The sequence below is a fragment of the Alternaria hordeiaustralica genome, assembly GCF_023758085.1.
Source record: "Alternaria hordeiaustralica strain BMP 2776 chromosome Unknown scaffold_7, whole genome shotgun sequence".
Lineage (NCBI taxonomy): Eukaryota > Fungi > Ascomycota > Dothideomycetes > Pleosporales > Pleosporaceae > Alternaria > Alternaria hordeiaustralica.
In genome coordinates this window covers 145,946-172,774 of record NW_026056779.1, presented here as the reverse complement: position 1 = coordinate 172,774, position 26,829 = coordinate 145,946, and the positions used below count along the sequence as shown (strand labels likewise).

Genomic DNA, 26,829 nt, shown 5'->3' with positions numbered 1-26,829 from the left:
TGGTTGCGTTCATCGATGAGTCGATGCTGCGAGACAAACGACAGCTTATATCGCCAAATCACCCCAGACGCCTACAGTGTTAGGGCATGCCCAACGTAACACGTTGCTGCGCTGTCAGCACCAGCCGGCAAATTCACGACTGCGATTGCCAAAAGCACCCAAACCCTCCCGATTACTCTCCATATCGTCAGGAGGGGTAGTGACACGCGAGCTGCTGCGGTAACCATCCACGAACAGAGGCGCTTCCATCGAGACCAGTGACGCTTTGCTGTCGTATGCGTTGCGCGACTCGTGTGGCGTCATTCGCACTCAATGACAACGCGCTCAACGGTACGTGTGCTCCGACGTTCGCTCTATACCCTCGATCAGAGTATCATGGGCTATAGTCCAGCAGACGTTATCAGCTGCGGTACTACATCCAAGCCCGACAGCTCATCAAGATAGCATCGCTATCTCGATATCTCGACGATAACAGCTGCGATCAACATCTTCAGTGAAGATTTTCGATAAGAGCGCGATAGCACTTGGATAATGCGACCGTAATAGTCCCGCCAGAACTTGGTGGTCGCAGTCTGATCGCGCCTTGGGCTGGCGTCCGTTGTCCGCATTTGGAAATCAGATCCATTCAAGTCCGTGCCAACATGAGGGGCAATGACGAGAACGGTCTATACGTTCAGTCACCATGATTTTCTCCTGCATTGTATGCACAGTCAATGAAACTACTCTGGGGTAATACGACGCTGCCCAGTCATATGACGCCGTTGAGCTCTAGCACAGCATTCTAGAATGTTGAATTGATCACGATGGCAGAACGTGCGGTAACGGAGAGACGTCAAAAATAGTCAGGTTGTGTGGCGCTTGACGGTCACCTGCAGCCGAATTACGTTCCCACGTCCCACTGGTTATCGCTCCTCGGGCACGAATGGAAGCCATAACCCCATGGGGACTTAGTTGTTTGTCTTACTTGATAAGAGTGAGGAGTTAAGAACCTCGAGAAGAGGGTATAATAACGCCTGCGACATCCTCAACCTGACGTCCATCCTCTTTATCAGACTTGTACAACACACAATCGTGGTCGCTTCCAGTTACCTTTAGCACTCCACTATCCTACAACAAGCATAACACCACATTTCAACACGCATCCTTCACAATGGTCGGGTCACTCCTGAGCTACCTTGGCTTTGGCGGCTCAGCCGCCGCCCAGGCTCCACCAGAGAACCAGCCCGTACGGGCCCTCCCCGCCAACTGGTATACCTCTGAAGAGATGTACCAACTCGAGCGACGCGCCATCTTCACCCGAAGATGGCTCATTCTTACCCACAAGTCGCGACTCGCCAACCCTGGCGACTTCCTCCGCTACAACGTCGCCAACTACGACATCGTCGTCTCCAAGGACCGGTCCGGTGAGATCAACGCATTCCACAACGTATGCAGACACCGCGCGTATCCCGTAGTTGAGAAGGATGGTGGCAATGCTAAGATCTTCTCCTGCAAGTACCACGGCTGGTCGTATGGCCTCAACGGCAAGCTCGCGAAGGCGCCCGGATACCAGGAGCTCCAGAACTTCGAGAAGGCCAAGAACGGTCTCTTCCCCATTCACACACGCATCGACCGCAACGGCTTTGTCTGGATCAACATGGATGCGAAGAAGGAGCCCGAGGTGTCATGGGAGTCACAGTTCGACCACGTCGACGAACAGGCGCGCTTTGGTCAGTTCAACTTTGACGACTACGAGTTTGACCACACCTGGAACCTCGACGGCCCATTCAACTGGAAGATTCTCGCCGACAACTTCAACGAGTGCTACCACTGCAAGAGCACACACCCCGATCTCACAACAGGTTTGATCGACCTCGAGAGCTACGACGTCTACTGCTCGGCAGACCACATCCAGCACGACCCCAAGACCCCTCAAGACCGCAAGGACCTCGGCCAAGAGATCTGCTCCACGTACTGCTTCCCCAACGCCTCCTTCACCGTCACAAAACACTTCCTCTTCATGCAGAAGTTCATGCCCAAGTCACCTACCGAGTCAGTCATGTACTACGAGGTCTGGCGCAACAAGCACTCGAACGACGAGGACTTCAACCTCATTAGCGACACCTACAAGCGCGTCATGGGCGAGGACAAGGTTCTATGTGAGCGTGCGCAGAAGAACATCGAGGCCGGCATCTTTGTCAACGGTGAGCTGCACCCACACATGGAGAAGGGCCCACTCTTCTTCCAGAAGCGATGTCGCGAGATCGTCATGGAGCACGGCGCGAAGGAGAAGAAGGCCGGTCAAAAGATCTGGCCTGCTAAGCAGCAACTCGAGCCCACTGGTGCCTCGGCCATCAGCAAAGAGATGGAGGACTTCTGCGAGGGTCTTGCTTGCGGCAACGACAACGAGAAGAGCGACCTTGCTTGGTAAGCAAAGTCTTGACTATCACGATTCACGATGCATGGCCTTGGTGTTTGGGTGTTATGAGTACTTGAGGCTTTGAACTCGTACTTTGGGGTTTGTTGTTTGACAGCATTCTTTGTAATGACTCTTAGCGATGATTTTCATAGCGCATCTATTCCCTCCCCTTTTCTATGTAGAATCCATCTCTATGCCTTTACTACACATTGTCTTTGGCTCTTCTTGGTGACACGCATTTGCGGGTATAGCTTTGACCCTGTCTGCTTCTTCCTTTATCATGACGTATCAGTATCTCTATCCCTTCTCTTCCCCACATGAACACATCCACGCGTCGCATGCCAGATCTGCATCGCCGTTAACGGCTGTTTGATATCGCACGGTGTTTCGGTCCTATTTGGGAAAGATTGTGCGCCGACCAATCGGATGCATTGGTGCTACTTGAGATAGCCGCTTGGGCTGCGAACGATGCGATAACAATGATGGCTTAGATGAGCTGATGATGGCGCATGAAGAAGTTGAGTGATTAGTATGGTGACGGTTCTTTGACTAAAGATGAAGGCACCGATATTCTATGACGAGAGCTCCATTTCACGGGACGGAGTCAACCATTACGATGCGCCCCTCTCTGTGGAGCTCTTCCCGGCGTCACACAATTGCATGTAGTCATAATGGAGAAATGATGAGATATCACCATGGTCTTAGTCGTACTGCGCAAAATGCCATGTGTGCGATCCCAAACATGGCGAATGTCACGTTATGTGATGACGTAATCTGTGAGCAACACACACCCTGATGGCGCGCGGGGCGTGCTTGACGTGCCTTGCATGTATGTAGAGCCTCATCACAACGAAGACCTGACATCTCAGCAAAGCACCACGATCAAGGTATGCGCATCAGCCAAGTCCGGTACCATGTCTGGAGCGAAGCACATCATTTTCGATATAGTCGGCACGCTTGTGTCGCACGAGCATTTCTATGCCGTCATTGACCAACGCCTGGGCCCCAAACTTCAGGCCAACAACATCTCCGCACGCCTCCTTGGTTTTGCTTAGTTAGAAATCGCGGAGCGTTAGTACACCTACCTCTCGATTTCGGGTTCATACGTGCCCTTCGCGAAGGTCTTCGAATCCATCTTCTTCCGCATCCTGCATTTCACTGGCGTAGCAGAGCCGCGCAGCACAGCGACCGAGGAAGATGTAAAGTATTTCATACAAGAGTATACGAAGTGTGAAGTCCGACCGGGCGCAAAGGAATGTGTGGACATAATGAAGAAGGCTGGCTGGACAGTCTGGGCGTTCACTAGTGGAGACCGGCCAAGAGTCATGGGCTACTTCGAAAGAGGCAACATTGACATCGACAACGAGCATATTGTAACGTGTGACGACGTTGGTGTGGGAAAACCGGATCTCAAGGCGTACGAGAAGCTGATAGGAAAGATTGGTGTTGACAGCAAAGCTGGTGATCTTTGGTTCGCGGCTGCACACGGTTGGGATGTAAGCGCAGCGGGTAGGGCAGGGTTCAAGACAGCATATTGCTTGGTGTTGGAGAAGGAGGCATTAGACGATGTGTTTGGCAAGATGGACGTTGTGGCTGCAACGCTGCCCGAACTTGCAGAAAAGGTGACTTCACTGTAACGACAGCGGACAATATGTTGCGCTTGGGTTTGAATCTCTCAATGAAAACGTCGGCGCTGTCTAGTACGGCTTCTGCGCGCGTGACTTACCGGCTGCGCTTGATGTCGTCGGCAATCTTCTCTGCCAACGCGTATATCGTACTCTGGTGGAAAGTCAGTGATGCACGAACGAGGCGGAATAAGATGGCATACCTGTGGATGCCCGGGAGGCAATAGTGCGAATGAACTAGCATCGACAACCCTCAAACCGGTCACACCAATAACCTTCGCCTTGCTATCCACGACTGCATCTGGATCGTCAATCTTTCCCATCTTGCACGTGCAAGAAGCGTGCCACACAGTCATCAACTGCTATCGTTAGTACATGCCGGTTCGGTAGACTTGGCAGACTTACGGTATCGCGAACGGTGTTGAGGATTTGCTCATCGGTCTCAACCTTGGGTCCAGGGAAGTATTCTTTCCTATCCGCGAGACCAGCCTTCATGGCGTCTGTAGCAAAGGCTTGACGCATGCGCTTGTAGGCTGCAACTGCGAGGGCTTGATCAGTGGGGTCAGTCAACCAGCCCGGGTCGATCGAAGGGAGCTGAGCTGTGCTAGAGCTTGTGATAGTCACTGAACCACGGGAGAGGGGCGCAACAAGAGCGCCGAGAATGGACGCGTATTGGTAGCCGTCCTTGGGCTGGCTTGCGAAGAGATTGGAGAAATCACCAATATAGCCGGGTGCAGAGAGGTATTCGATCTCGGGCCAGGAAGCAGGGAACTGGTCCAGCGCTGCGGCGGCTTCTGAAGAGATAAGGTTGCGAGGAGCCTTTTCCCAGGCTAGGAAGTCGCAGACGGGGTTGGTGAGGGGACCCTTCTTGAGCAGGCCATAATCGAATGCAAATTGAGCGCCGACATAAAGAAGGTCATTGGCGAGTTTCGTGAGCGTCTGGACTTTGTAGCGGTAGGTTGGACCGAAGAAAATGTGATCTTGCATATTCTGGCCAACACCCCGGCGGTCAGCAAGGACGGGAATGTTGAACTTCTTGAGCTGTGCAGCAGGCCCAACTCCAGAGACCATAAGCAGCTGAGGAGACTGGAAAGCACCGGCCGAAAGGATCACTTCACGCTTTGCAGTAAGGACGATTCCAAGTGGTAATTGGACACCAGTGGCACGCTTCTCGCTATTGAAGATGATCTTCTCGGCGCGAGTCAGTGTGTACACCTTGAGGTTAGGACGACTTTTCGCAGCCTCGAGAAAGGTTGTTTGGCTCGACGCGCGCTTCTGGTTGCCGGGCGTGATCGTTGAGCTACAGTACTGAGCTCCCATGAGTTCTCCAGAGTTGAAGTCGGGCCTAGTCTGGATACCAATGCCGTTCATGCCTCCTTCCATGTAGCTTGAGAAAGGTCCAGCGTAGTTCGCGTAGGAGACATCCAGAGGCCCGCCGCTGGCATCGAAGGCACTTGCGACGTATTCGGCCGAGCCATTGCTTGCACGAAGCTTGGTGTTGGGTGGTGTAAATTTGACGGACTTCTTGAAATACGGCATCAAGTTATCGAAAGTGTACGAGTCGTCTCCGACTTCTTCTGCCCAGCGCTGGTACGAGCCGCGATCGCCCCGCTGGTAGATCATGAAGTTTCGAGCCGAGCTTCCACCCAGGCATTTTCCTCGTGCGTACTTGATTCGCCTACCATTCGCGCCGGCTTGAGGGGCGGTAATGAAGTTCCAGTCCACGAGAAGGTTCTGATCCAATGGGCTGGAGCCCGACCACAGAACATCTCCAGCTGGAGTCGACGACAAAAGCGGATTCGCGATCTGATAGAGAGCACCGGCCTCAATGACAGCGACCTTCATGGTGCTGTCTTCAGACAACCGATTTGCAAGTGTAAGACCCGCGGTACCACCCTTTACTACGTGTTAGCGCAACCGTTTCTTTACAGATTGGCGCAAGCCGGATGAGCGACAACTTACACCGACAATGACATAGTCGAATTCAGCATTCTGTCTCTTTTCGTGCTCTGCAACTGGTACCGCAGAGACCAGAGAAACTAGCAAAGTAACGAGTGACAATGAAGTGCGCATGATGACTGGGGCGGGAAGATCAAGAAGATGCAGTATCCTGATGATACCATATTAAACCTGGCGATCATCTTTTCTATATACGCGCCTTCGCTTCTTCCAAGTCCTGGGCAATGCTAGTGAGATCCGAATGCCGGGCTCAACCACAAACTATGGCTTTTCTGCGATCTTGGACACTACGTTAAGTTGGAGCAGTCGCAAACTACAACACCCCCAGACCTGGTTTGGAGGGCATGGCGCGATAAAAGGCTGAGCTCAAGTAGGTCTAGAGAAAGGATACCTAGCTACTTTGAACGGAAGATCACCCGACAAGCTTTTTAATCCAGGCTCCTCGCTCGGCTGCATTTGCCTACGAAACATTGGCTTTTATTTTACGAACACTCAGCGAGTGTGAGATGCTTTTCAGGTGGTCGAAGCTCGAAGCCACAAATTATACTTTATTTGGAGGCTTCAGATGTCCCGAAGAGCCGAGGCCAAATTGGCAAGCTTCCCTACGATTACTTAGGTGTGAGTCTGAGCGCAGTGCGTATCGAGCCCCTATCCCTGGAGACAGCCGTTTGGAGCCGAATTTAAGTACCGCCTACGTGCGCTATAGAATCCGTGCCGTCTTTTGGTCTCTGGGCCTGAGCGCTAATGGACGTTTGAGCTGGAACTTTAGCCGAGCTTTTGTTTTAAGTATTGGGGGCTTGATGACGATGTGCGCATCTGTACCTTGTGATCTCGTGAATGCTGACTTGGCAGAGCGATGCGATGCTTCCTTTAGCATAGGCTTTTGCGAACATTCCACTCCGATACAAAACGTCGTGGTCGACCATGACGAGATCTTTCCGAAGAAGTGCGCGCACAAAACACCAACACCGGGCTAACAACGTTGGATGCCTGTAGATCGAGCCTTTTCCCCGAATTTCATCTTGGGCTTAGGAGCGGGCTGTTGTTCTGCTCTCTCCCCAATGCTTCGCGCGTCGCGTTACCAGAATACTTTTAAGATCTAGACAACACCAAGCCGCTTGAAAAACGGGTTGCGCGAAAGAGCTACTAGTACAACGTCTGTGCGCACCATCATCATGGAACACCACCACTAGCGAGTAGAAAACCAGTTTGGATAGCTGCATACGACAGCTGGAGGATTCACAACCCCTCCCATTAAATTCGGTACTACACACCCTCAGCCTCCTGCTGCCAACTCCCATAGTTGGAATACGGATATGCGCAAGCTTTCATCCTTCACAGGCCCAACTTGAGGCACATCCAAGATGCATGCTCAACAGCATCCTTCACCCAATACTCAAGCACTCTTGCGCGGGGTGAATCGTAGCTGAAGAGCCGGAAGCGTCACGGTGAATGTGTCCATTATCTCCTTCTCAAATGCCTCTCCATTCTCTCCAGGCGCGAAGGAGACGTCGAAATTCTGCGCGATCATCGAAAGCGAGATACGTAAGCTCATTTGGGCCAGGTTCTTGCCGGGGCAGCTGTATGCGCCTACGAGAATGTTAGCTGCTGACTGCGAGTCTAGAACGACGACCGTATGAAAGGACTTACCCAGAGAGAAAGGCAGGTATGGAGCCTGGTCAGTCTCCATCTCTAACCTCTTTTCACCAAAGCGCTCTGGGACGAAGTCTTCAGCTTGCTGCCACCATCGAGGGTCTCTTTGGATGAGCGAGACTGGAACCACAACGTTCGTGTTGCCGGGAATGTACGTGTCGTCGATTTGGATGCCCTTTGCTGGTGTTTCGCGCGCTCCACCTGTCAATAGCGCCGGACGAAGTCGCAGTGTCTCGCTGAGGAAATCATCCAGATAGGAGATTGACTTGACCTTTTCGTACGACCACTGGCTGTATCCACCCGGCATTGCTTGGTCGAGGAATTGCTGCAGCCTTTTCTGCTTGTCGGGGCATTTGGCGAGGTAGTAAAGAGCTCCTGCGAGCGTTGTGGCTGTAGTTTCACTTCATATCGTCAGCAGTGTCTTTGGGTTTGTACATCACAATTGCCTACCTTCCGGCAATAATCATCACTCTCGAATCGTCCTCCAAGGCTTCTGGGCTTGGCGAGGCGGAGACGTCGTTCTCTTTGACGGCCTTGAGTAACCAGGATACGACGTCCTGAGGATACTTCTCGCCATCCCAGGTCTGTATTCCGTTAATTTTTTGTCCCCGGTAAAACGATCACAACACATACCTTATGCTTTTCGCGAATCTGGCCTGCGCAGAAGGAGAAGAAGTCCGAATAGCCGGCCGCCGCTCCAGGAATAGAGCCCAGAACGTTCAGGAGCCACGGAACCGTGCTCATAATTCCCAGCATGGTCATGTGGGCATGCACTCCCTTGATAGCAGGGTGCTCGACACCGCTCGTAAGATTGTTAAAGTCTTTGCCGAAGCCGACCTCACCCATGACGTCGAAGCTGAAGAACATTGACCAGGTGGACACATCCATTGACGTTGCTCCTTTGGTTGCCAGTTGGGACTTGAACAAGTCCGCCTTTGCCTTGATGCGTGGTTCGTAGGTGTTGAGCGCTTGTAAAGTTAGAGGTACTCGTGTAACTCGTGAGCCTATACACACCTTTGATGGAAAACCCGCGATCCCATGCTCGGCGACGAAGGCGGTGGCCGTTGAAGTCACGCGTCATGTGTATGGAACATTTCTTTGGGTCGTTCCCGGTTTGGCCGTACCATGTTGACTTCAAACATTCCGAGTTGGGCCCATAAAGAATCGGAACAGCTGACTTGCGTAGAACACTGATCTCTCGGGGACCTTTGATGACTATTAACATCTGCTCGTGCAAAGCCTCAGTTGGATGTTCGCTCACCTGTGCGCACGAAGTCACCGTACTGCTCGTGCATCTTTTCCAACTCTCTGAAGTATTTGACGTCCTTCGCTGCGAGACTTGCAGCGTGAAACTTGGAGACTTTTGCTGCGAACGGCCCTGGGAATTTTCGACACCGGTGGAAGAATACTCGGTACATGGCAATGCTGGCGAGCAATCCGGTGCTGAAACTGGTCGCAAAGAGTAAAGCTTTCGCCAATCCAAATACGTAGAACATCCCGAAGAAGCTCAAAGTGAAAGCTGCCATGAAGTGGAACATGACCAGCTCAAACTCGAACGGTCGAATCGAGAAGTGGAAAACGATACCACACAGAACAGCAGCTGCGACACCTTGCGACACGCTGCGCTGAGCGGCATCTCGAAATAGTTCCATTGTCATCGTGGAAGCTCCGAGAGTCTAGCAGAGCTCTCCAGTGGGATTCAAGATGTCGAGGAAACGAGCAGGGCGTCAGCTCGGAGACAGAATCCAAGGTGCATGGCTTCGAATATAGGCGTCCCAGCCAACACGCGCTATTCGCCCACTTGATCGTTTCCAGTAAACCTCCGCGAGTTTTGAAGACGGCTGGTATCTTCTCCACGGTCCGAAAATCCCCATGATGAAGATGCAGGAGTAGCGCGCATCCTTCGAGGGGGTTTGATTTACCTAAACTCTGAACGGTTCAACGCCATTGAGCGACCTCTGATAGGCCCGAGATATTCCAGGCGTGCCTTGCTAGCTGCAGCATGCCCTGTACAACCCACGTCTCGAATTTTCCGACTCTTTGCCAGTGACTGCGTGGTCTGCGTGTTGAGCCCGGGGCTCGATTCTCGCAACGATAACGCAGCTGCACAGCACCTGGACTTGAGCGGCCAATATGCTCTTCCAGTGGATGCTTGTATGCGTCTACATACTGTTCAGGAGCGTCGGGTGTCCCACTTGGGCTCTTGTTGCAGTGAAGCTAACGGCTGTTGTGGTGGACGTGCCACCTGGCAGCACGGCTCTGCTAGCGGGGCGCGGAAGCGGCTCGCCTGCAGCCACGGCTGTTGTCTTCACCCGCTCCCCTGGGGACCACGCGTTGACGCCGGGCGACTCGACCAACGGGAACCACGTCTTGTTGCGGCAAATGCGCAGCACGAAGGATCCTTCGCTTCTCGCGATTCATGCCAGGCCACCCATATACGCACATCCTTTCCAACAATCGGGCCTCCTTCAGCTGCCCAGGTAGAGTCTTCGGGCTGGGGATCCTGCCGTGCTCTTCCCTCGTTTCCTGCGCTCATGGCTTTGCGGAAGCATGCTGGCATCTTCGTGGAGATTTCAAGCAGCTTCTTATGTTCACCTGTTCTAAACGCATTCCTAGCTTGTGCTTGTCGCCGGCTCGGGGCAGCCCTCGCACTAGATTAGGTTGAGGGTCGAGCCGCGAACCCACACGCGGCCAACCTGCCCGCTCCCTAGGCGCCGGCTTGACGCTATGAAGCACAATTATAATCATGCATAGCGGCCTGGAAGCACAACTTATCCTGGAGGATGCGGAGGATCCGACAGGAATACTTTAAAAACAAAGCTCAAATATGGACATCACTTACCGATCGTGGCAATGCATGCATCGCATTCGGTTTGATGCATCGGGGATATTTATCTCGAGGCCGTGGGGGTGGGAAGGGCAGGGTGTTGGTGCCAGGCCTTGAAACCGTTCGTAAACGGGGCGTAACGAGGACTTCTTTTTGTGAGCATTCATCTCCTACAGGTACTTCTTGAATCGTCGAGCTTCCGCTCAGGTTGAGAGTTGAAGTATTCGAGAGAATACTGTCGTGGCCATGGCACTGACGACTCTCCAGCCACTGGCTTATGCTGTGGCATACGTTTCTTTCTTCTTTGGAACCGTTTCCATATTCCTTCGTTTTTATTGCCGGCACTTTGTGCTGCGCACTAGAGGATGGGATGACAATTTCGCGATCTTGATTCTCGTAAGTGTCCCAGATCTCGATACATCCATATTCGTATGCCTAACAAGCCTTTAGCTCTTCAGTGTTGGACAACAAGTTGTCCTGCACATGTTCATATATTGGGGATGCGGACTGTAAGACCACTTCGATTACTCCCTGACGATCTATCACTTACCATTGGCGCAGACACATGGATACCCTCAGCGTAGTTCAGCAGCTGGAGATTCTCAAAGTATGGTCCAAGATTGACACTCCTTCTTCACCGTTCTGACTAGTATCAAGTGGCTCTTCATTGAAGAAGTGGTTTACTACTCAGTTCACTGGGTGATCAAATCAGCTTTCCTCCTTTTCTACCTCCGTCTTTCGCCAAGCCCTACTTTTCGAATAGCGGTATACATTGGTGGCGCTTTGAACGGTGCCATCCTGATTATCAACATGTATGTAATACCTCCACTATCAGCACCAAAAGCTGTTCTGAATACCACTGCGCAGTCCGTTCTGACCCTCACCGCAGTCTATTGGCATGCTTCCAATGCGTTCCATTTGATGAGATCCTCCACCCAGGCACGCATCCAGATGCTGTCTGCATCAGCAAACTCGTCCTTCTCATAGGGCCTTCCATCCTCGTAAGTTCAGGACTGCCTTTCCAAAGAACGAATTACTGATCATGTTGCAGAACATCTTGGAAGACTTTTACATCCTCATCCTCCCTATATATACCGTCATGAATCTCCAGATGTCGCTTCGACGCAAAGCTGCAGTACTGGGCGTCATGGTCTTTGGCAGCAGTTCCGTCATCATCGCATGTTTCCGACTCATGCCCCTCCTCGAGCTCAACGACTCACCGGACACATCATGGGTGCTGGGAAAGATGGTCATTGTCGCGGCACTCGAAATACAATTCGCGATCATCGCGGTCAACCTGCCGAGTCTCAAGGCACTGTGGACAAAATTCGGGGGTGGAAGTTCATCTGGATCGGGGCCTGGCGGAGGCAGCTCAACCCAAAAAGGCTACAAGCTCTCATCGCTTGGACAGATTGTGACTATCGGCTCTGAAGCAAAAGGACCGCGGGGATCGAGATGGGGGAAGAAGGCTCGCAGAGGGAGCATCACACGGTTGGAACAAGGCGTCACAGCTACTGAGTCGGAAGAAGAGCTGTGTCGGAAGGGCGGAGCGACATCACAGACAGGGCACTTGGCACAAGAGGGCGACATTGGCGCTATCAAGGTTACGAAGGATTACGATGTGAAGAGTTCAGACTGTTCAGGGCGCAAGGAGCCCGCCGGCATTACCTCGGACTACTACTTGAAGAGTATGTAAGTCTCAACATCAAAAGTATCTATTATCGTCACATACACCTAGATCCTCACTGGTCCAATGTGAACGCGATATGGAGGCATATGAGCATATATCTTCCACATTATGCATAAAGCCTCACCAGTAATCCCCTCCGTGCTAAATCAGGCAAGCGTTCTTTCCGCAACACGTCTTGTGCAACATTTTTCACCATGGACATTATCGGAATTGCCGAGAATATGAGTGGCTCGCAGCTCGCTACCTAGGTTCCGAGACCCAGCGGATGGTGACCACTAAATGGCGTGTAGCTAGTGCTGCGCGACCATATTTCAACTTGCAATCTTTTCCTTATGATACTTGACTACCCTTTCGCCACATTCCAGTACTCACCTAATCAACATCGTCGGCCGTCGTTTGAAATGTCTTTTTTCGACGCGGCCCTGGCTAGGTTCCAGTTCACGATGTACCGACTGGCCGTCGTACTATCACGTGTCGAAGCCGACACCCTCCGCATTCCGCCGCTCCTGCGTTTCTTCACAGCAGGAGCAGAGCCGCACGAGCTGCACCTGCAAGCTTTCATGTTTGTTGTTGCCCCACTACACGCCTTCTTCACCATGCCCCTGCTTGACAAACTGTCGGGTAAGCGCGAACCCATGTCATGGTATGGCCACCTTCGTCACTGTCTGATGTGGTACTTTTTCTATTTGACGCTATTCTGGACGGTCATATTCATTGTAAGATGATCATCCAGCTCATCGAATTTCGTGACGCTGATGTTATCGCAGACTCGTGTGTGATCGCATGCTCCGAGTGCGTTGGTGTTGTTTCTCACGTTACATTAGTCTGGACATCATTTGCTGCATCAATGATATCCTGCGCCAGCTTCTCCGCATGTGCATAAGTGACACCCTGCGTGTGTCCTGGTGCCGAGAACGGCAGAGAGCTCGCATCCACAACCCTCAGGCCACTCACGCCGAACACCCTAGCTTTGGAGTCTACGACCGCTCCGCTCGATGCATCTCTTCCCATCGCGCACGTCGCGGCGCCGTGATGAATAGCGCCCATACCCTTCGTCCTGATATACTGTAAGATCTGCGCATCGGTCGTGATGTTCGCCCCCGGCGCTATCTCTTCTCCAAACGCGGATACGCTGGCTGCAATCGTGCGCGCGCGTCTGTATGCCGCTACAGCAAGTTCCTGGTCTTCGAGCGAATCAAGCCAGCCGACGTAGACGATGGGTGCAACAGCATTGTCAGCCGACTGAATGGTAACATTTCCCTGGCTCGTGGTGGAAGTCAAGATTGTGCCTATGACACCCGTGTCGCTAGCAGCCTGGGCCGAGGACAGAATGCGTTCTGAAGCTTGCAAAACATACTCCACGTTCGGCCAATCGCTTGGTAGATTCCGCAAAAAGTCGAGAGTTGATTGGCTCATATTCGTCGTAAAGCGCTCGGGAAACCTTTCCCAGGCGGCGAAATCGCTCGCGGGACTACTGAGCGGGCCAGATCCGTTCGTCAAGTATTGCTCAACAGCGGCTTCGAAAGATGATGACTGGCGCTCCCAGGCACTTCTTCCAGGAACGTTCGTGCGATGGACGACACCACCAATAGCGGGTGTGTCTCGGAGATTCTGACCCACGCCGCTGAGGTCTGAGAGAACGTTTATATTGTGTCGCTCGAGCACCTCACGCGGCCCGATTCCAGAAACCATGAGTAGTTGGGGAGTATGAATAAAACCACTCGAGACGATGACCTCTTTCCGGGCATGGACGATGAACGGCTTCATCCCAGCGACGGTGACGTTCACACCTATGGCGCGCTTGGACTCATCGAAGAGAAGCTTACGCACCATGCAGGACTGGTAGATCTTCAAGGATGTCTTTGCAGCTGTCGGAGAAAGAAAAGCAGACTCGGTACTACTTCTCGTACTGTCCTCGGGCCTCAGGGTAAACGGCCAGTAGCCATACCCTAAAAGATTCCCATCTAGGAAGCCATTCGCCGCATTCATTCCAGCGGCTGCGTATCCTTCTGGACCGTACGAAGATATGGGCTGCGCGTACTTGGGCAAACTTAAATGAACAGGGCCTCCCGGGACGTCGAAAGCAGAAAGCGTGTAGTTGACGTTGCTTGCGTTCTTCGCGCGGAAACGAGAATCTGGGGGTGTGAACGAGAAGCTTTTCTTCATGAAGGGAAACATGTTTTCCCATAGGTAGGCGGGATCTCCAGTGAGGTTTGCGAACGACTCATACCAGCCTTTAGTCGCTCTGTGGAGCTCAGTCAGACCGTGCAGTGCAAGTACGCATGGAAGATATTACCTGTGATAAATCTCTTGGTTCCGTGCCGAACTACCCTACACATTTGCCCAAAGTCAGTTTCTTGAACAGCTTCACTTGTTCAAGATCAGAACATACCCCAAGTGTCTTCCCCTGCGCATAGTGAAAGCGTCTCCCGTTGGCACCAGGTATAGGCTCGGTGAAGATACCCCAATCTATCAACGGCTGGTAATCCTCGGGATTTGGACCAACATACTTAGTCGAATAGTATGGACTGTTTCACAGTCAACATGTACGCCTGATATACCATTTCGCATTTACTCACATCTGGCTGTAGTTACCGTTCGATATCTCATAGAAAGAGCCCGCTTCAATGACTGCGACGGTCATGTTCGGCAACGCCTCTGCAATCCGGGATGCCGTGAGAGCGCCGGCCAAGCCAGCTCCAACGACGACATAGTCGTACGTCGCGTTAACGCCAGGGTTTCCGAAGGAGTTACCAAGTAACCGCCCAGGAGCGTAGAATTGCTGTAGTAAGCTTGGACTGTCAAGGTCGGCTGAGATCAAAGAGGCCAAGAGACTGACTGTCGTTGCGGATACGCGCATCTTGTTGGGTTGTGGTGCTAAACGAAGTACCTCTGACACAGCGAAAACACACATCGCCATCCATCTTTTATACTGTAGGACTGTACTTCACTAGGTATGACACAGTCCCATGATCTGCGGACATCTTAAGCGAATACAAGTCGGCGATGCTATAGCCTTATGCATTGTCGCAATGATGGCCTGCAGAAGATCTGTAAGGGCAAGTTGCCGTTTGCGATTGAAAGCATCCTCGTTGGATGTTCTGACAGCCACTAAAAGGATTGACGTGTGACGGCTCTGTCCCGAAGGCTTTTTTAGCGGCGATCAGTGCATGCCCAGCTTACTTGGGGTAAGAGGATGGTGCTTGCGCTGCAGGATGAGTGATGGCGAGTAAGCTGCGATCGACTGTGCCACCCTCATACATCGGATCGATCGAATGCTTCATCGAGATAGGGGTGGCATCCTTTCGGAACGCTGCACGCACTTATGCGGTCGGGAGGCACGGCGGCAGCTGAACGTTCGTGGGATGCTTCCTGACGGCTTGGTCCGCGGTCCGCTGTCGCGCGATCGTGAAGTTCGAGGTCCGCGGAGGCAGGCCGGTTTCGTCAGCGATCGTCGGCCGTCACGTGCAGTGGTTCCGACCTCCGGACCCTCCACGAAACTCCCGACCACCGATCCATCAACGCAGCGCCGCCAGCCTATAAACAAGCTCACTCTTTAAACAGTATTTCGCTACTTGATTAGCCAAGCACAGATGCAGTGGACGCCTTTGAGGCACGTTTTCAGGGTAGTTACTAAGGTACCGTCTTCAAATCCAGACTCTCTTCGCCTTCTGGAGAATTATCATCTGTATGTTCATGGTTTGGCTGTGTCATGTCCAGTTGCCTTCTTTCTGGACCACCAGAGAGAGAGGACTCTCAATCGGAGTCGAAACCTCGCTCATCGTAGCCAAACTAGAAGAGTTGACCCGTGGAAGCTGCTTGCATCTCTCGTCCGAAGGCCGATGCCGACAAACACCATGACGCTCCGCAAATGAACGTCGTAGGAATCCAAAATATGGTTTCATTTGGGCAAAGACACTGGATGAACACGCCGAAAGGGCGACACTAGGACGCATAGGCACGATCTGTGAACATTGCAGGAAACATGAGACATTATGGCAAGCGATACAGCCCTGGAGGTGTCAGCTGATCAATGTCTCTGAATTCAACTCGATACCACAGTGAAAGCAATTATCGAAGCTCGCAAAACACCCAGATCTAGGCTCCAACTTCGTGTGAACATCCACTAAACCGACCAATTCTGAACTCACGAAATCATCTATCGACTCAGTAGCACAGCCCGCCTGTCGCGAGTGCATTCCACCCCGTCCATTGTTTCCTGAATTGCGCCACAAACACACCATCGAACAACATGAACAACGTACCCAACCCTCCACCCTCCGCCCCAGCGCAAAAGCGACGGAAAATGTCACTCCTCGACACCTTCCGCGGGCGAAACGGGGGAAGTTCCACCTCCTTCATAACCACCTCCAACACCGGCATAATGGACACAACGCACGGCTCCGAAACCGACGAAGAAGACAACGAGGACAAAGCACAAGAGTATCTCAACAAGATGACCGACGACACAAATCGAAAAGTCGAAACCGTATTCGGCAAAGGCGTCGAAGTGTGGAAATCGTTCAACGGCACCATCTACGCCGATGTAAACGACAAGGTCAAGAGGAAACAGCGAGACGAAGAGGTGTGGGGAAAAAAGAGGAAGCGTGGTGGCGCGGACGGGCAGGGGAAAGTGTTGGAACAGCGGTTTGATTCGCTGCGGAACTCGACGTCTTCTTCTAGTTCTACCTCTACTGCTGCTTCTACGCCAACACGAGACCTACCGCAGAGTACATACTTCGACAGTACGATTACTTACCCTTCACTGCCAACGAGATACGATACCTCACTTCCATCTACACCTACAGCGTCGCAATGGGAGAACTTCCCGGTGCGGCCGTCTCAAGAAGCGGATTTCCCTGCTGCACCCTTGGAGTACAAGTCTCTGTCGAAGACGATGTCAGGGCTTGGAGGTACGGGTACAAGTATGCCTGGCAGCTTCGATCGGCCCATCAAGCCATTACCAGCACGTGTACACCGGATGGAGGCGGTTCAGACGACGGACAATACGTCTACATCACCGCGGTCAGATCTATCGAACTCCCAGGTACAACCCGTCACTCCTCCGCCCTCTACACCAACAAGCTTCTTTGGCACCATGCTATGCGGAGCTCGCAGGGTGATATCAGGGTCTTTTGGTAGTTTCGAAAGTACACAGGCGGACCGATTTGATGAGCGGACGTATAGGCTGTTACCAGGAAGTTTCTATGGGGTTGGCGAGAAGCAGAGTGACGGTGATGGAGAAGAAGATCGAGATGCGAATCATGAAATGGTCGAAGGAAGACCTTGGCTGAGGAAAGGGTAGGTGGGTCGATGTCTAGTGTGATGGGCAAGACGGGAAAGGTTCAAGAGTGGCTGGCTCCAAGTGTTATGTCACAGGCCTTGTGTTGTCGTTCCACAGCAGCAAGGTACATAGTCAAATGGTTTGAAGAGACATATGATGGGCACCGGCAAGCAAGTCATATTCCACAATCATCATCCTGTCTCCATTCATATTCCTACACAATCAATAGCTGGGGTATAATAAACAACGTCGTACAAAAACTCGCGGACGATCCTACTCGTCGTCGTCATATCCATCTCCTACTGCGGCCCATCCGCACTGCCATCTCTTTCCTTCGCTCTCGCCACCCATGCGGAGGTCTCTAGCTTGACTTCCTTCTTTCCATCGTCGGACGCGGAAGTCGTCGCTCACGCTGATCAAGCTGCCGTTACGCGCCCATGATACGCTCGTGACTTCCGCATCGTGTCCTCGTATGAGAGCTGTGCCGTGTTCGTAGATGGGGATGGTGTCTAGGCAACGGCTGTTTGTCGATGTGCGGGCAAGCGTGGGTCGTGCGGATTTCGCGGCAATGCCAGTAATATCAGGGAGGTCGTCTGTGTCATCGTCGTGTCTTGTTTCGCGTTTGAGGAAGTTTTCGTCGGTGGGGAACAACACGGGGCAGCCGTCTGTGCTGCCTACTGCGAGCATCTCGGTGCGGTCTTCGCATGCTTTGCGCAAGGATGCCTTGACGTAGAAGGAGCCGGCGTGGAAGTTCTGGTGTCGGAAACCGTAGATAGGTCCCAGGCCTTCTTGGCCTACACCGCAGTATTTCTGTTTTGAGGAGGAGGTCGTGGAGAGCTCTGGTGCTACGCCGAGGATGAGGTGGCTTGTGGAGTAGGCGTAGACGGTGTTGTCTTTGCTGAGGGCGTATAGTCGTGATGCATCGCCGCTAAGAGTCAAAGAGTTGATGGCAAAGTGTCGGTGGCGGTTGTGGGATTCGGGATGGCGGGTGGTTGCGATGGGGATGGCTGGCCCTCGCAGGGAGTATCGGCCTCTGATGTCCCAGAGCTTAACGCATGTCGATGCGTCTGACGCGGTCAGGAGGAGGTGTTCGCGGCCTGCGGGCATGAACGAAAGCGCTGTCACTGAAATGTCGTTCCGTCGGCTGATGTTTTCGGTTTTGCTGTTGGAGAGTGATCGGGTGGCCGACGATGTGGATGTTGGGAGACTGATGTCCGCGTGCGCTGAAGCCAGCGTGCGTACAACACTGGCATACGGTGCATCGGAGCCCCAGGCTGAATGTATTGAGCCTTGGTTGCCCTTGCATCGGAGATCCCAAATCTGTACTGCACCGTCTCGACTTGACGTCGCTACCATCTTGTCGTCGCCGGGCTGAAAGCGGACTTGCTTTACTGACGACTTGTGTTTCGCCAGCACAGCAAGAGTTTGTTGGGTGCGAACGTCGACAATCTGTGCAGTCTGATCTCCAGAACCGGCGGCGAGGTGTAGGTCGTCTGAGGAGAACTGCACGTCCATGATGGCGTTGGAGTGGGCTTTCCATGACACATGGGGTTTGGAGAAGTCGCCTTCGGAGTCTTGTAGGTGGATGTATCCGTCTTCATCGCCTATTGCGAGCATAGAGTTGGCTAGGGGTTGTCAGTATCGTGATGACGTAGGGTAATGAGTGAATGACATACTGTTGCAACTGGCCGTGCAGAAGGGCGGCGCGCCCTGCGACAACTGATGTAGGTCGTCTGCGCCACTGTAGAAATTGGCTGCCTGGTCTTGCCATGAGGCGCCATGGTCTCGTCGAAACCCTCTTCCTACACCCAGTATTCCACCGAACGACCGCTGCAGTGTTCTTGACGGCCGACCCAATGTTGTTAACCTCCGGATGGGCGCAGGGTATATGGCAGGCTCCTCATCATCCAAGTCGAGCTCGTCTTGAAGTATATCGATTTCAGGCGGAGTGACGTAACGCGATCGCTTCGACGGTGACGACTGGGCTGGTGAGCTAGCGGGCGACAGGTAGGGTATCTTCCGCTTCCGCGCGCTGCTCTGGGGGGTTCGCATTGGGTTCTCGATGTCGACGAAGTTGACTGTCTTGCGTGGGGTGCTCCGCGTCTCCCGGCTGCGATTGAGAGCAGATCGTGTGATGTCTTGTAGTTGGCGACCCGACCTCGTGAGGGTGGTGCGTGATGAGACATCTTTGGAGTTTCGCGGGGTGAAAAAGCGTGTAAAGCGCTTGGGCGTGATAGGCGGTGGCCGTTTGGGTTTGCGAGAGCAAACAGTCGCGGAGGAGGGTGGAGGTGGTGATGAAAAGAGCTCAGGCGTGGGCTCTTGGAGCAGCAGACTTCGAGGGGCGCATGGAGAAGACATGTTCCTTTTTAGCAGTACACATACACAAGCAACACCAATAAACGACCAAGCGAAGACACGCGAGCAATTGAAGATGCCGATAGTAATAGAGGACGAATGCCCATAAATGACGGCGAGGTTGGAGAGGAAGGCGCACGGCCAAAGCACGTCGCGAAGAGCTGGCGCGACCGACGTGCTGCACTATGCCGTTCTGGGCGTTAATGGCCATGGTCTTCCCTCGAGATATCCTTCCGTTTGCCGTACAACATAGCTAAAAGTTCTGGAATTGCCGCAGAAAACACCGTGGATGCAAATTTACTTTCATTTGGTGGTCTAGGACTTCCTACAACTCGTGAAAGCTGTTGCATCGAGCAGTCGCTCTCTTTCGCGCGCGTTGCCCTGCCACTCTAGCTCACGTGCCAGCCGCGGCTTCCCTGTCGTCGGGGGTCGGAGAATCTGCGCGCATGGACCCACCAAAAAAGTCGAAGAGCATATGCGACTCTCGAACTCTTGGCGCAAACCTGAGTACCACCACCCTCTCCACCACCGGAGAACTTGCGCATCATGGGCGCAATCAAACGAAAAGCAGAGCAGGGCGCCGCGCCATCGAAAAAGGCAAAGGGCGCATCCACCGACCGATCAGCGAAGCGACGGAAATCCGATGCCGAGCAGCCATCACCGGCCAAGTCGAAGCCTGAGAGCGCCGCACCCAAGCCCAGTGTCTTCAAAGATGAGGAGAAGTCGTTCCCCAGAGGAGGCGCCAGCGTCTTGACGCCGCTTGAGCACAAGCAGATTTCGATCAAGGCGAACCAGGATGTTCTTTTCGAGCAGTCTGGCGAAAAGCGACCCAGCGGCGGCGACGATGGCTTCAGCGACATGGGATCTGAGGACGAGGAGAGATCTGCCGCCAAGTCCAAGAAGAAGCCGCTGCTCAAGAAGAGCAAGAAGTCGCATGACAGTGGAGAGAAGGACGACACTGTGAGGGCAGAGGGTCTGAGCTACAAGGTACGCCAGTCTCTGCGCAATGCGAGGGTCATGCTAACGATTGCAGAAATTGTCGCCTGGAACCATCATTCTCGGCCAAATCACAGATATATCTCACCAAGACATCGTCCTCGCGCTCACGAACAACCTCGTTGGTTACGTCCCGCTCACCGCCGTGTCCGACAAGCTCAACGAGAGGCTAGAGAAACTCCTCAAGGAGGAGGAGGCGGACAAGCAAGAAGGAAGCGACGATGAAGACTTCGAAGATGTGCACCTAGAAGACATGTTCTCGGTAGGACAGTACGTCCGCGCATGCATCACAGCGACAAGCGACGCCAGTGCAAGAGCACGAAAGAGGCTGGAGCTCTCCATCGATCCCAAGCTGGTGAACAAGGGCCTCAGCAAGCGCAAGATACCCGTAAACAGCATGGTGCAGGCTTCCGTAGTCAGCAATGAGGACCACGGCTTGGTCATGGACCTCGGCCTCGACGATAGCAGCCTGAAGGGCTTCCTGCCAAAAGGCGAATTAGGTCCCAAAGTGCAACATGCCAAGGTACAAGAAGGCGCCGTCTTCATGTGCTTGGTTACCGGCCTTAACTCGGATGGGCGCATTGTCAAGCTCTCCGCAGACCACACCAAAGCAGGCAACTTGACCAAGGGCAACACGCTGACTGAAGCGCCCACTGTCGATATTTTCCTCCCAGGAACCGCCGTCGATGTACTTGTTACCGACACTACATCCAGCACGCTGACCGGCAAGATCCTCGGTCTCATAGACGCGACTGCCGATGCATACCATTCTGGAGCGACTGAGAAGGCTGCCGACATCTCCACCAAGCACAAGATCGGCTCCAAAGTTAAGGCCCGTGTCCTGTTCACATGTCCAGACTCCGAGCCTAGGAAAGTCGGTGTATCATTGCTAGACCATGTGGTTAGTCTGTCCACCCGCATGTCTGGCAAACCCAAGGAGCGCAAGCCTCCGATCGACCTCCTCCCCATATCCACCATCGTCGACAGCGCGAAAGTTATCAAAGTAGCGCCAAGCCACGGTGCTTTCTTCGATCTCGGCATCAAAGATGTTGTCGGTTTCGCGCACGTTTCGAGACTTTCTGACGACAAGGTCGACGTTCTCTCCGAAGAGGCTGGCGCATACAAGCTTGACTCAAAGCACAAAGCACGGATTGTAGGCTACAATGCTTTGGACGGACTCTTCCAACTTTCGCTCGAGCAGAAGATCCTTGATCAGCCCTTCCTTCGCATTGAGGATATTAAGGCTGGTGAAGTTGTCAAGGGCAAGGTGCACAAGCTCATTGCTGACAAGAAGGGAGCTACCGCCGTTCTTGTTCACCTCGCCGAAGGCATCACCGGTTTAGTCCCAGAGATGCATCTGGCCGACGTCCGTCTACAACATCCGGAGCGCAAGTTTAGGGAAGGACTGCCTGTCACAGCCCGTGTGCTTTACACGGAACCCGCCAGGCATCAGATCCAACTCACACTAAAGAAGTCTCTCGTCAACTCAGATGTTAAGCCATGGACAAACTACTCCATGCTCTCCAAGGGTGCTACTGGCCCTGGTATCTTGGTCAGCGTTCGCAAGAATGGTGCCACCGTACGCTTCTACGGCGACGTGAAGGCATGGCTCCCAGCTGCGGAGATGAGCGAAGCATACATCGAGGATGCCACGCGACACTTCTCGGCCGGTCAGGTCGTCAACGTCCGTATTGTCTCTGTAGACGCAAAAGAGAACCAGCTCTTGGTATCCTGCAAGGATCCCGCTGCCGTTGATATCAACAAAGAGGCTGCTTTCAACGCACTGAACCCTGGTGGCATCGTCAAGGGAACCGTCATCGAGAAGTCCGATGAAACCGCTACTCTGGACATTGGCCATGGTGTCAAGGCTACCCTCCGCATAGGTCACCTAACCGACGGGTCGGAGAAGAAGGACATTTCGACCATGAAGAAGATTCGGGTAGGTGGAACTCTCGAGGACCTTGTGGTCTTGACAAAGCATGGCAAGTCTAGGACTGCAACAGTCTCGAACAAGCCTAGTCTTCGAAAGGACGCTCAGGCTTCAAAGCTGGCAATCAGCATTGAGGATCTCCAAGCTGGCGAGACGGTACACGGCTTTGTGCGCGGCATTCTTCCCGACAAGATCTTCATCGAGCTTGGCAACGGCATAAGTGGTGTTCTGTTCAAGTCGCAATTACCGGAAGACATGCTTTCAGCGCCAAACTTTGGTCTTCGTAAGGATCAGTCTGTCACTGCTCGTGTCACACATGTGGACGCTGGGAAAGGATTCTTTTGGCTGTCGATGAAGAGTGAATCTGATCCGGAAGCGGCCAACGTCGTTGATGCTCCAGCCTCGAAAGGGGAGGCCTTGGTAGAACCTGTCGACCCCAAGATCACATCTACCGACGACATTAAGTTTGGCGCCCTAGCAACAGTTCGCATTCGATCGGTCAAGGACACACAGCTCAACGTTGAGCTTGCGGCAAATGTTCCAGGACGTATTTCGGTTTCAGAGTTGTTCGATGGTTGGGATAGCATCCCAGACAAGAAGCACCCAACAGCACATTTCAAGATGAACGACAAGATCCAGGCCAGGGTTCTCGGAAGGCACGATGCCCGCAACTTCCGTTTCCTCCCCATCACTTCCCGATCAAACAACAAGACGCCCACTTTCGAGATGACCGCAAACACCGATAAAGTTAAGACTGAAGCCGACGTGTTGAGCCTTGACAAAATCACCCCCGGATCATCTCATGTCGCCTTCATCAACAACATTGCCGAGCGTTACGTCTGGGTGAACATTTCCGCCAACGTTCGCGGTCGCATTGATTACTTTGATCTGACTGACGACCTGGAGAAGCTTTCGGACGTTGCAGAGAATTTCCCCATTGGCTCTGCTCTCAAGGTTCGCGTCAAGGCGGTCGACGTTGCAGCCGGAAAGTTGGATCTAACAGCTGCGACCAATGTGACTGGCAAGTCATTGACCCTTCAAGACTTGAAGGTAGGTCACATCTTGCCTGCACGTGTCACAAAGCTACACGACACATCCATCGTCGTCCAGATCAACGACAACATTGCTGCACCCATATTCCAAGAGCAGTTGGCAGACGACTACGACAAGGCCAAGCCTAGCGAGTTCAAAGTCGGCGACGTCTTGCGCGTGTGTGTAATCGACATCGACCTTCCAAACAAGAAGCTGGGATTGTCTATTCGGCCTTCTAGGGTATTGAGCTCTTCACTACCGATCAAAGACCCCGAGATCAAGGACAGGGATCAACTCAAAGTGCATCAGGTTGTCCGTGGATTCATCAAGCACGTCGCCAACAATGGTATCTACGTCCGTCTAGGGCCGCATGTCGAAGCCTACGTTCGTGTCAGCCACCTCTCAGACGAGTACATCAAAGATTGGAAGTCTGCTTTCCATGTCGACCAACTCGTCACTGGCAAGGTCATCTCGAACAAGCCAGACCAACGCAATCCACAGCTGAGCTTGAAGGCCTCTCACGTCCAAGGAACCTACACCGAGCCGGTCGAGTTCAGCGATCTGAAGGCTGGTCAGGTTGTTGCTGCTAAGGTCCGGCATGTAGAAGACTTCGGTGTCTTCCTGGTGGTTGACGACTCGAACAACGTCAGCGGTCTTTGCCACATCTCTCAATTAGCCGACACTACTGTCGACAAGGACAAGGTCAAGGAAATGTACAAGAAAGATGACGCCGTGAAAGCCAAGGTTTTGAAGGTCGATCCAAAGACCCGAAAGATCAGCTTCAGCTTGAAATACTCTGAAGTCAAGGGTGACGACGAAGACGAGGATGAAGACATGGAGGATGCCTCGGATGCCGAGGCCTTAGAAGGAAGTGACTCAGACGGCGGTATCGAGCTCGATGACGTAGACATGAGGAGCGTCAAGAGTGCTGATAGTGACGATGATATCGAGCTTGCAGACGCAGGAGTCTCAGACGACGAGTCTGACGATGATGCGCCAAAAGCGGCAACACAAGGGCTTAGCACCTCTGGCTTCGACTGGACAGGTGCTACTCTTGACTTCGATGAGCAAAAGGGTGCTGCAGAGCCTGATTCCGACGACGAGGCCCCCAAGAAGAAGAAGAAGAGCAAGAAGGCTACCATCAAAGAGGACCGCACTGGTGATCTCGATGCCTATGGACCGCAATGTGTTGCCGACTACGAGCGCTTGCTCCTGGGACAGCCCAACAGTGCGGAAATGTGGGTTCGATACATGGTCTTCCAACGCGAACTCAACGAGATCGAGAAGGCACGCCAGGTCGCCCGTCGCGCACTGGCGACAATCAACCCCAGGGAAGAGAAAGAGAAGCTTGACGTGTGGACCGCTCTTCTCCATCTTGAGAATGACTTCGCTAGCGACGATGCTATGGACACAGTCTTCAAAGAGGCGTGCCAGAACAACGATGCCCGCGAAGTGCATGAGCGCATGATCAAGATCTACATCTCATCAGGCAAGATCGACGTAAGTACCGCTGTATCCCCATACCCTTGCGAAGTTTGCTAACACCAGAACAGAAAGCGGACAACCTCTACCAATCCATGATGAAGAACAAGTCTTTCACACCTGACCCTCAATTCTGGCTCTCATATGCAGCGTTCCTGATGGACGTTGTACAGCCACCCTCCCCCACGCGAGCTCGCGCTCTCCTTCAACGCGCCACCCAATCCGTTGCATCAACGCAACACCGCTACCTGACACAAAAGTTCGCCGCTCTCGAGTTCAAGAGCCCCAACGGCGATGCCGAACGCGGCCGCACCATCTTTGAGGGCCTTGTCGACACCTTCTCCAAGAAAGGCGATGTCTGGGATATGTACCTCATGTTGGAGCAGAGCCATGGCAGCGCAGACAACGTCCGCGACCTGTTTGAGCGTATGACCAAGGTCGGAAAGGCCTCGAGGATACGGAGTGTGTTCAAGAAATGGGCTGAGTGGGAAAGCAGCGTGGGGAACAAGAAGGGTGTAGAGAAGGTCAAGGCGCTTGAGGAGCAGTGGAGGGAGAAGAAGGCGGAGAAGGGTGATGATGCGTAAGTGCGTTGATAAGAGGATAAAACTCGCATTGCATCGATGGGTGTTTCCGGCGCAGTCTGATGAAAAGTCTGTAGCATTATGTTGGACGATATAATCTATTTCTTCGTTGATATTCATCCAGTCGTGCCACGTCGCGGTGCTTCTCGCAGAGTGCATTGCTTCGTTTCCACTCGCGGCTGCCCAACGGATCATGGGTAATCCAATGTGGTTAGCGTCTTGGTCAGCACGATAACGCGTTGCCTCACTTTGGATCTTTCCAAGATTCAATTACAAATTGAACTTTGCTCCAAATGGCACGACAACAATGGAACGAGATCCACAAGTCCTCTTCAAGGTATTCTATTGCTGTTTTGTGCCAAGGTCACTACTGATGCTTTAAAGTGCTGTCGGGCCGATTGTGCTCCAGCGAAACGAGAGCTAGTTCGCAGCCCCACATGTGCACCATGGACGCGCCACGGTCGCGACATCCAGACCTGTACACTCCCTTGCCGACAGCGACATCGATCCGCGTCATCGAGCTTCACCCAGTACAGAACGACGACGAACCTATCACATGCACGCTTCACCTGACTGATCTTGAGCACGATACCCCGAAATTCCACGCGTTGTCTTACACTTGGGGCGACCCACTGTATCGGTACTGGTTCGAGGAAGCAAAGTCCACAACATGGGTGCAGGAAGTGATTATCATCTGCAATGGACTGCGCGTCAATGTTACGGCCAATTTGGAGTGCGCGCTCAGGGCTATCTGCAAGCTGAGGGTAAAGTGTCAGGAAGTCGAATGCCAAGGGCAATACCTCTGGATTGTTCGTAACCCACCGTGCGAAGCAAATATGGTATCCCGACTAACTGTAGACGCTGATCGCTAGGACAAATTATGTGTCAATCAAGACGATGTTCAAGAGCGAAATACGCAGGTTGGCTTGATGGCTCAGATCTATAGCCAAGCTTCATTGGTCATATCGTGGCTGGGCCCCGCGGATGAGGATAGTGAGCAAGCTATACCACTCATGC

At 53.0% G+C, this 26,829-nt stretch overlaps 9 protein-coding genes across 9 annotated transcripts; 5 read left to right on the top strand and 4 right to left on the bottom strand.

Moving 5' to 3' along the window:
• Positions 1–1,150: 1,150 nt before the first annotated feature.
• Positions 1,151–2,410, top strand: J4E84_004481 (uncharacterized protein; the record flags this gene model as incomplete). Its single annotated transcript, XM_049387084.1, has 1 exon — positions 1,151–2,410. The coding sequence occupies one exon, from the start codon at positions 1,151–1,153 to the stop codon at positions 2,408–2,410; it is 1,260 nt and encodes a 419-aa protein (XP_049244857.1).
• Positions 2,411–3,312: 902 nt separating this feature from the next.
• J4E84_004480 (uncharacterized protein) lies at positions 3,313–4,035 on the top strand (the record flags this gene model as incomplete). Its single annotated transcript, XM_049387083.1, has 2 exons — positions 3,313–3,442; positions 3,569–4,035. The coding sequence occupies 2 exons, from the start codon at positions 3,313–3,315 to the stop codon at positions 4,033–4,035; spliced, it is 597 nt and encodes a 198-aa protein (XP_049244856.1).
• Positions 4,036–4,120: 85 nt separating this feature from the next.
• Positions 4,121–6,096, bottom strand: J4E84_004479 (uncharacterized protein; the record flags this gene model as incomplete). The annotated part of the gene is made up of 4 exons (XM_049387082.1): positions 4,121–4,177; positions 4,227–4,382; positions 4,429–5,919; positions 5,986–6,096. The coding sequence occupies 4 exons, from the start codon at positions 6,094–6,096 to the stop codon at positions 4,121–4,123; spliced, it is 1,815 nt and encodes a 604-aa protein (XP_049244855.1).
• Positions 6,097–7,378: 1,282 nt separating this feature from the next.
• Positions 7,379–9,287, bottom strand: J4E84_004478 (uncharacterized protein; the record flags this gene model as incomplete). The annotated part of the gene is made up of 6 exons (XM_049387081.1): positions 7,379–7,572; positions 7,633–8,036; positions 8,086–8,219; positions 8,269–8,603; positions 8,650–8,841; positions 8,897–9,287. 6 exons carry the CDS (start codon positions 9,285–9,287, stop codon positions 7,379–7,381), a joined length of 1,650 nt encoding a protein of 549 aa, XP_049244854.1.
• Positions 9,288–11,272: 1,985 nt separating this feature from the next.
• J4E84_004477 (uncharacterized protein) lies at positions 11,273–12,158 on the top strand (the record flags this gene model as incomplete). The annotated part of the gene is made up of 2 exons (XM_049387080.1): positions 11,273–11,278; positions 11,514–12,158. The coding sequence occupies 2 exons, from the start codon at positions 11,273–11,275 to the stop codon at positions 12,156–12,158; spliced, it is 651 nt and encodes a 216-aa protein (XP_049244853.1).
• Positions 12,159–12,962: 804 nt separating this feature from the next.
• J4E84_004476 (uncharacterized protein) lies at positions 12,963–15,012 on the bottom strand (the record flags this gene model as incomplete). Its single annotated transcript, XM_049387079.1, has 4 exons — positions 12,963–14,397; positions 14,449–14,483; positions 14,545–14,680; positions 14,732–15,012. The coding sequence occupies 4 exons, from the start codon at positions 15,010–15,012 to the stop codon at positions 12,963–12,965; spliced, it is 1,887 nt and encodes a 628-aa protein (XP_049244852.1).
• Positions 15,013–16,404: 1,392 nt separating this feature from the next.
• J4E84_004475 (uncharacterized protein) lies at positions 16,405–17,457 on the top strand (the record flags this gene model as incomplete). The annotated part of the gene is made up of 2 exons (XM_049387078.1): positions 16,405–16,413; positions 16,450–17,457. The coding sequence occupies 2 exons, from the start codon at positions 16,405–16,407 to the stop codon at positions 17,455–17,457; spliced, it is 1,017 nt and encodes a 338-aa protein (XP_049244851.1).
• Positions 17,458–17,709: 252 nt separating this feature from the next.
• On the bottom strand, positions 17,710–19,488 carry J4E84_004474 (uncharacterized protein; the record flags this gene model as incomplete). Its single annotated transcript, XM_049387077.1, has 3 exons — positions 17,710–19,061; positions 19,113–19,194; positions 19,243–19,488. The coding sequence occupies 3 exons, from the start codon at positions 19,486–19,488 to the stop codon at positions 17,710–17,712; spliced, it is 1,680 nt and encodes a 559-aa protein (XP_049244850.1).
• An 849-nt stretch (positions 19,489–20,337) lies between these two features.
• On the top strand, positions 20,338–25,815 carry J4E84_004473 (uncharacterized protein; the record flags this gene model as incomplete). Its single annotated transcript, XM_049387076.1, has 3 exons — positions 20,338–20,778; positions 20,825–25,249; positions 25,303–25,815. The coding sequence occupies 3 exons, from the start codon at positions 20,338–20,340 to the stop codon at positions 25,813–25,815; spliced, it is 5,379 nt and encodes a 1,792-aa protein (XP_049244849.1).
• Between the last annotated feature and the right edge of the window lie 1,014 nt (positions 25,816–26,829).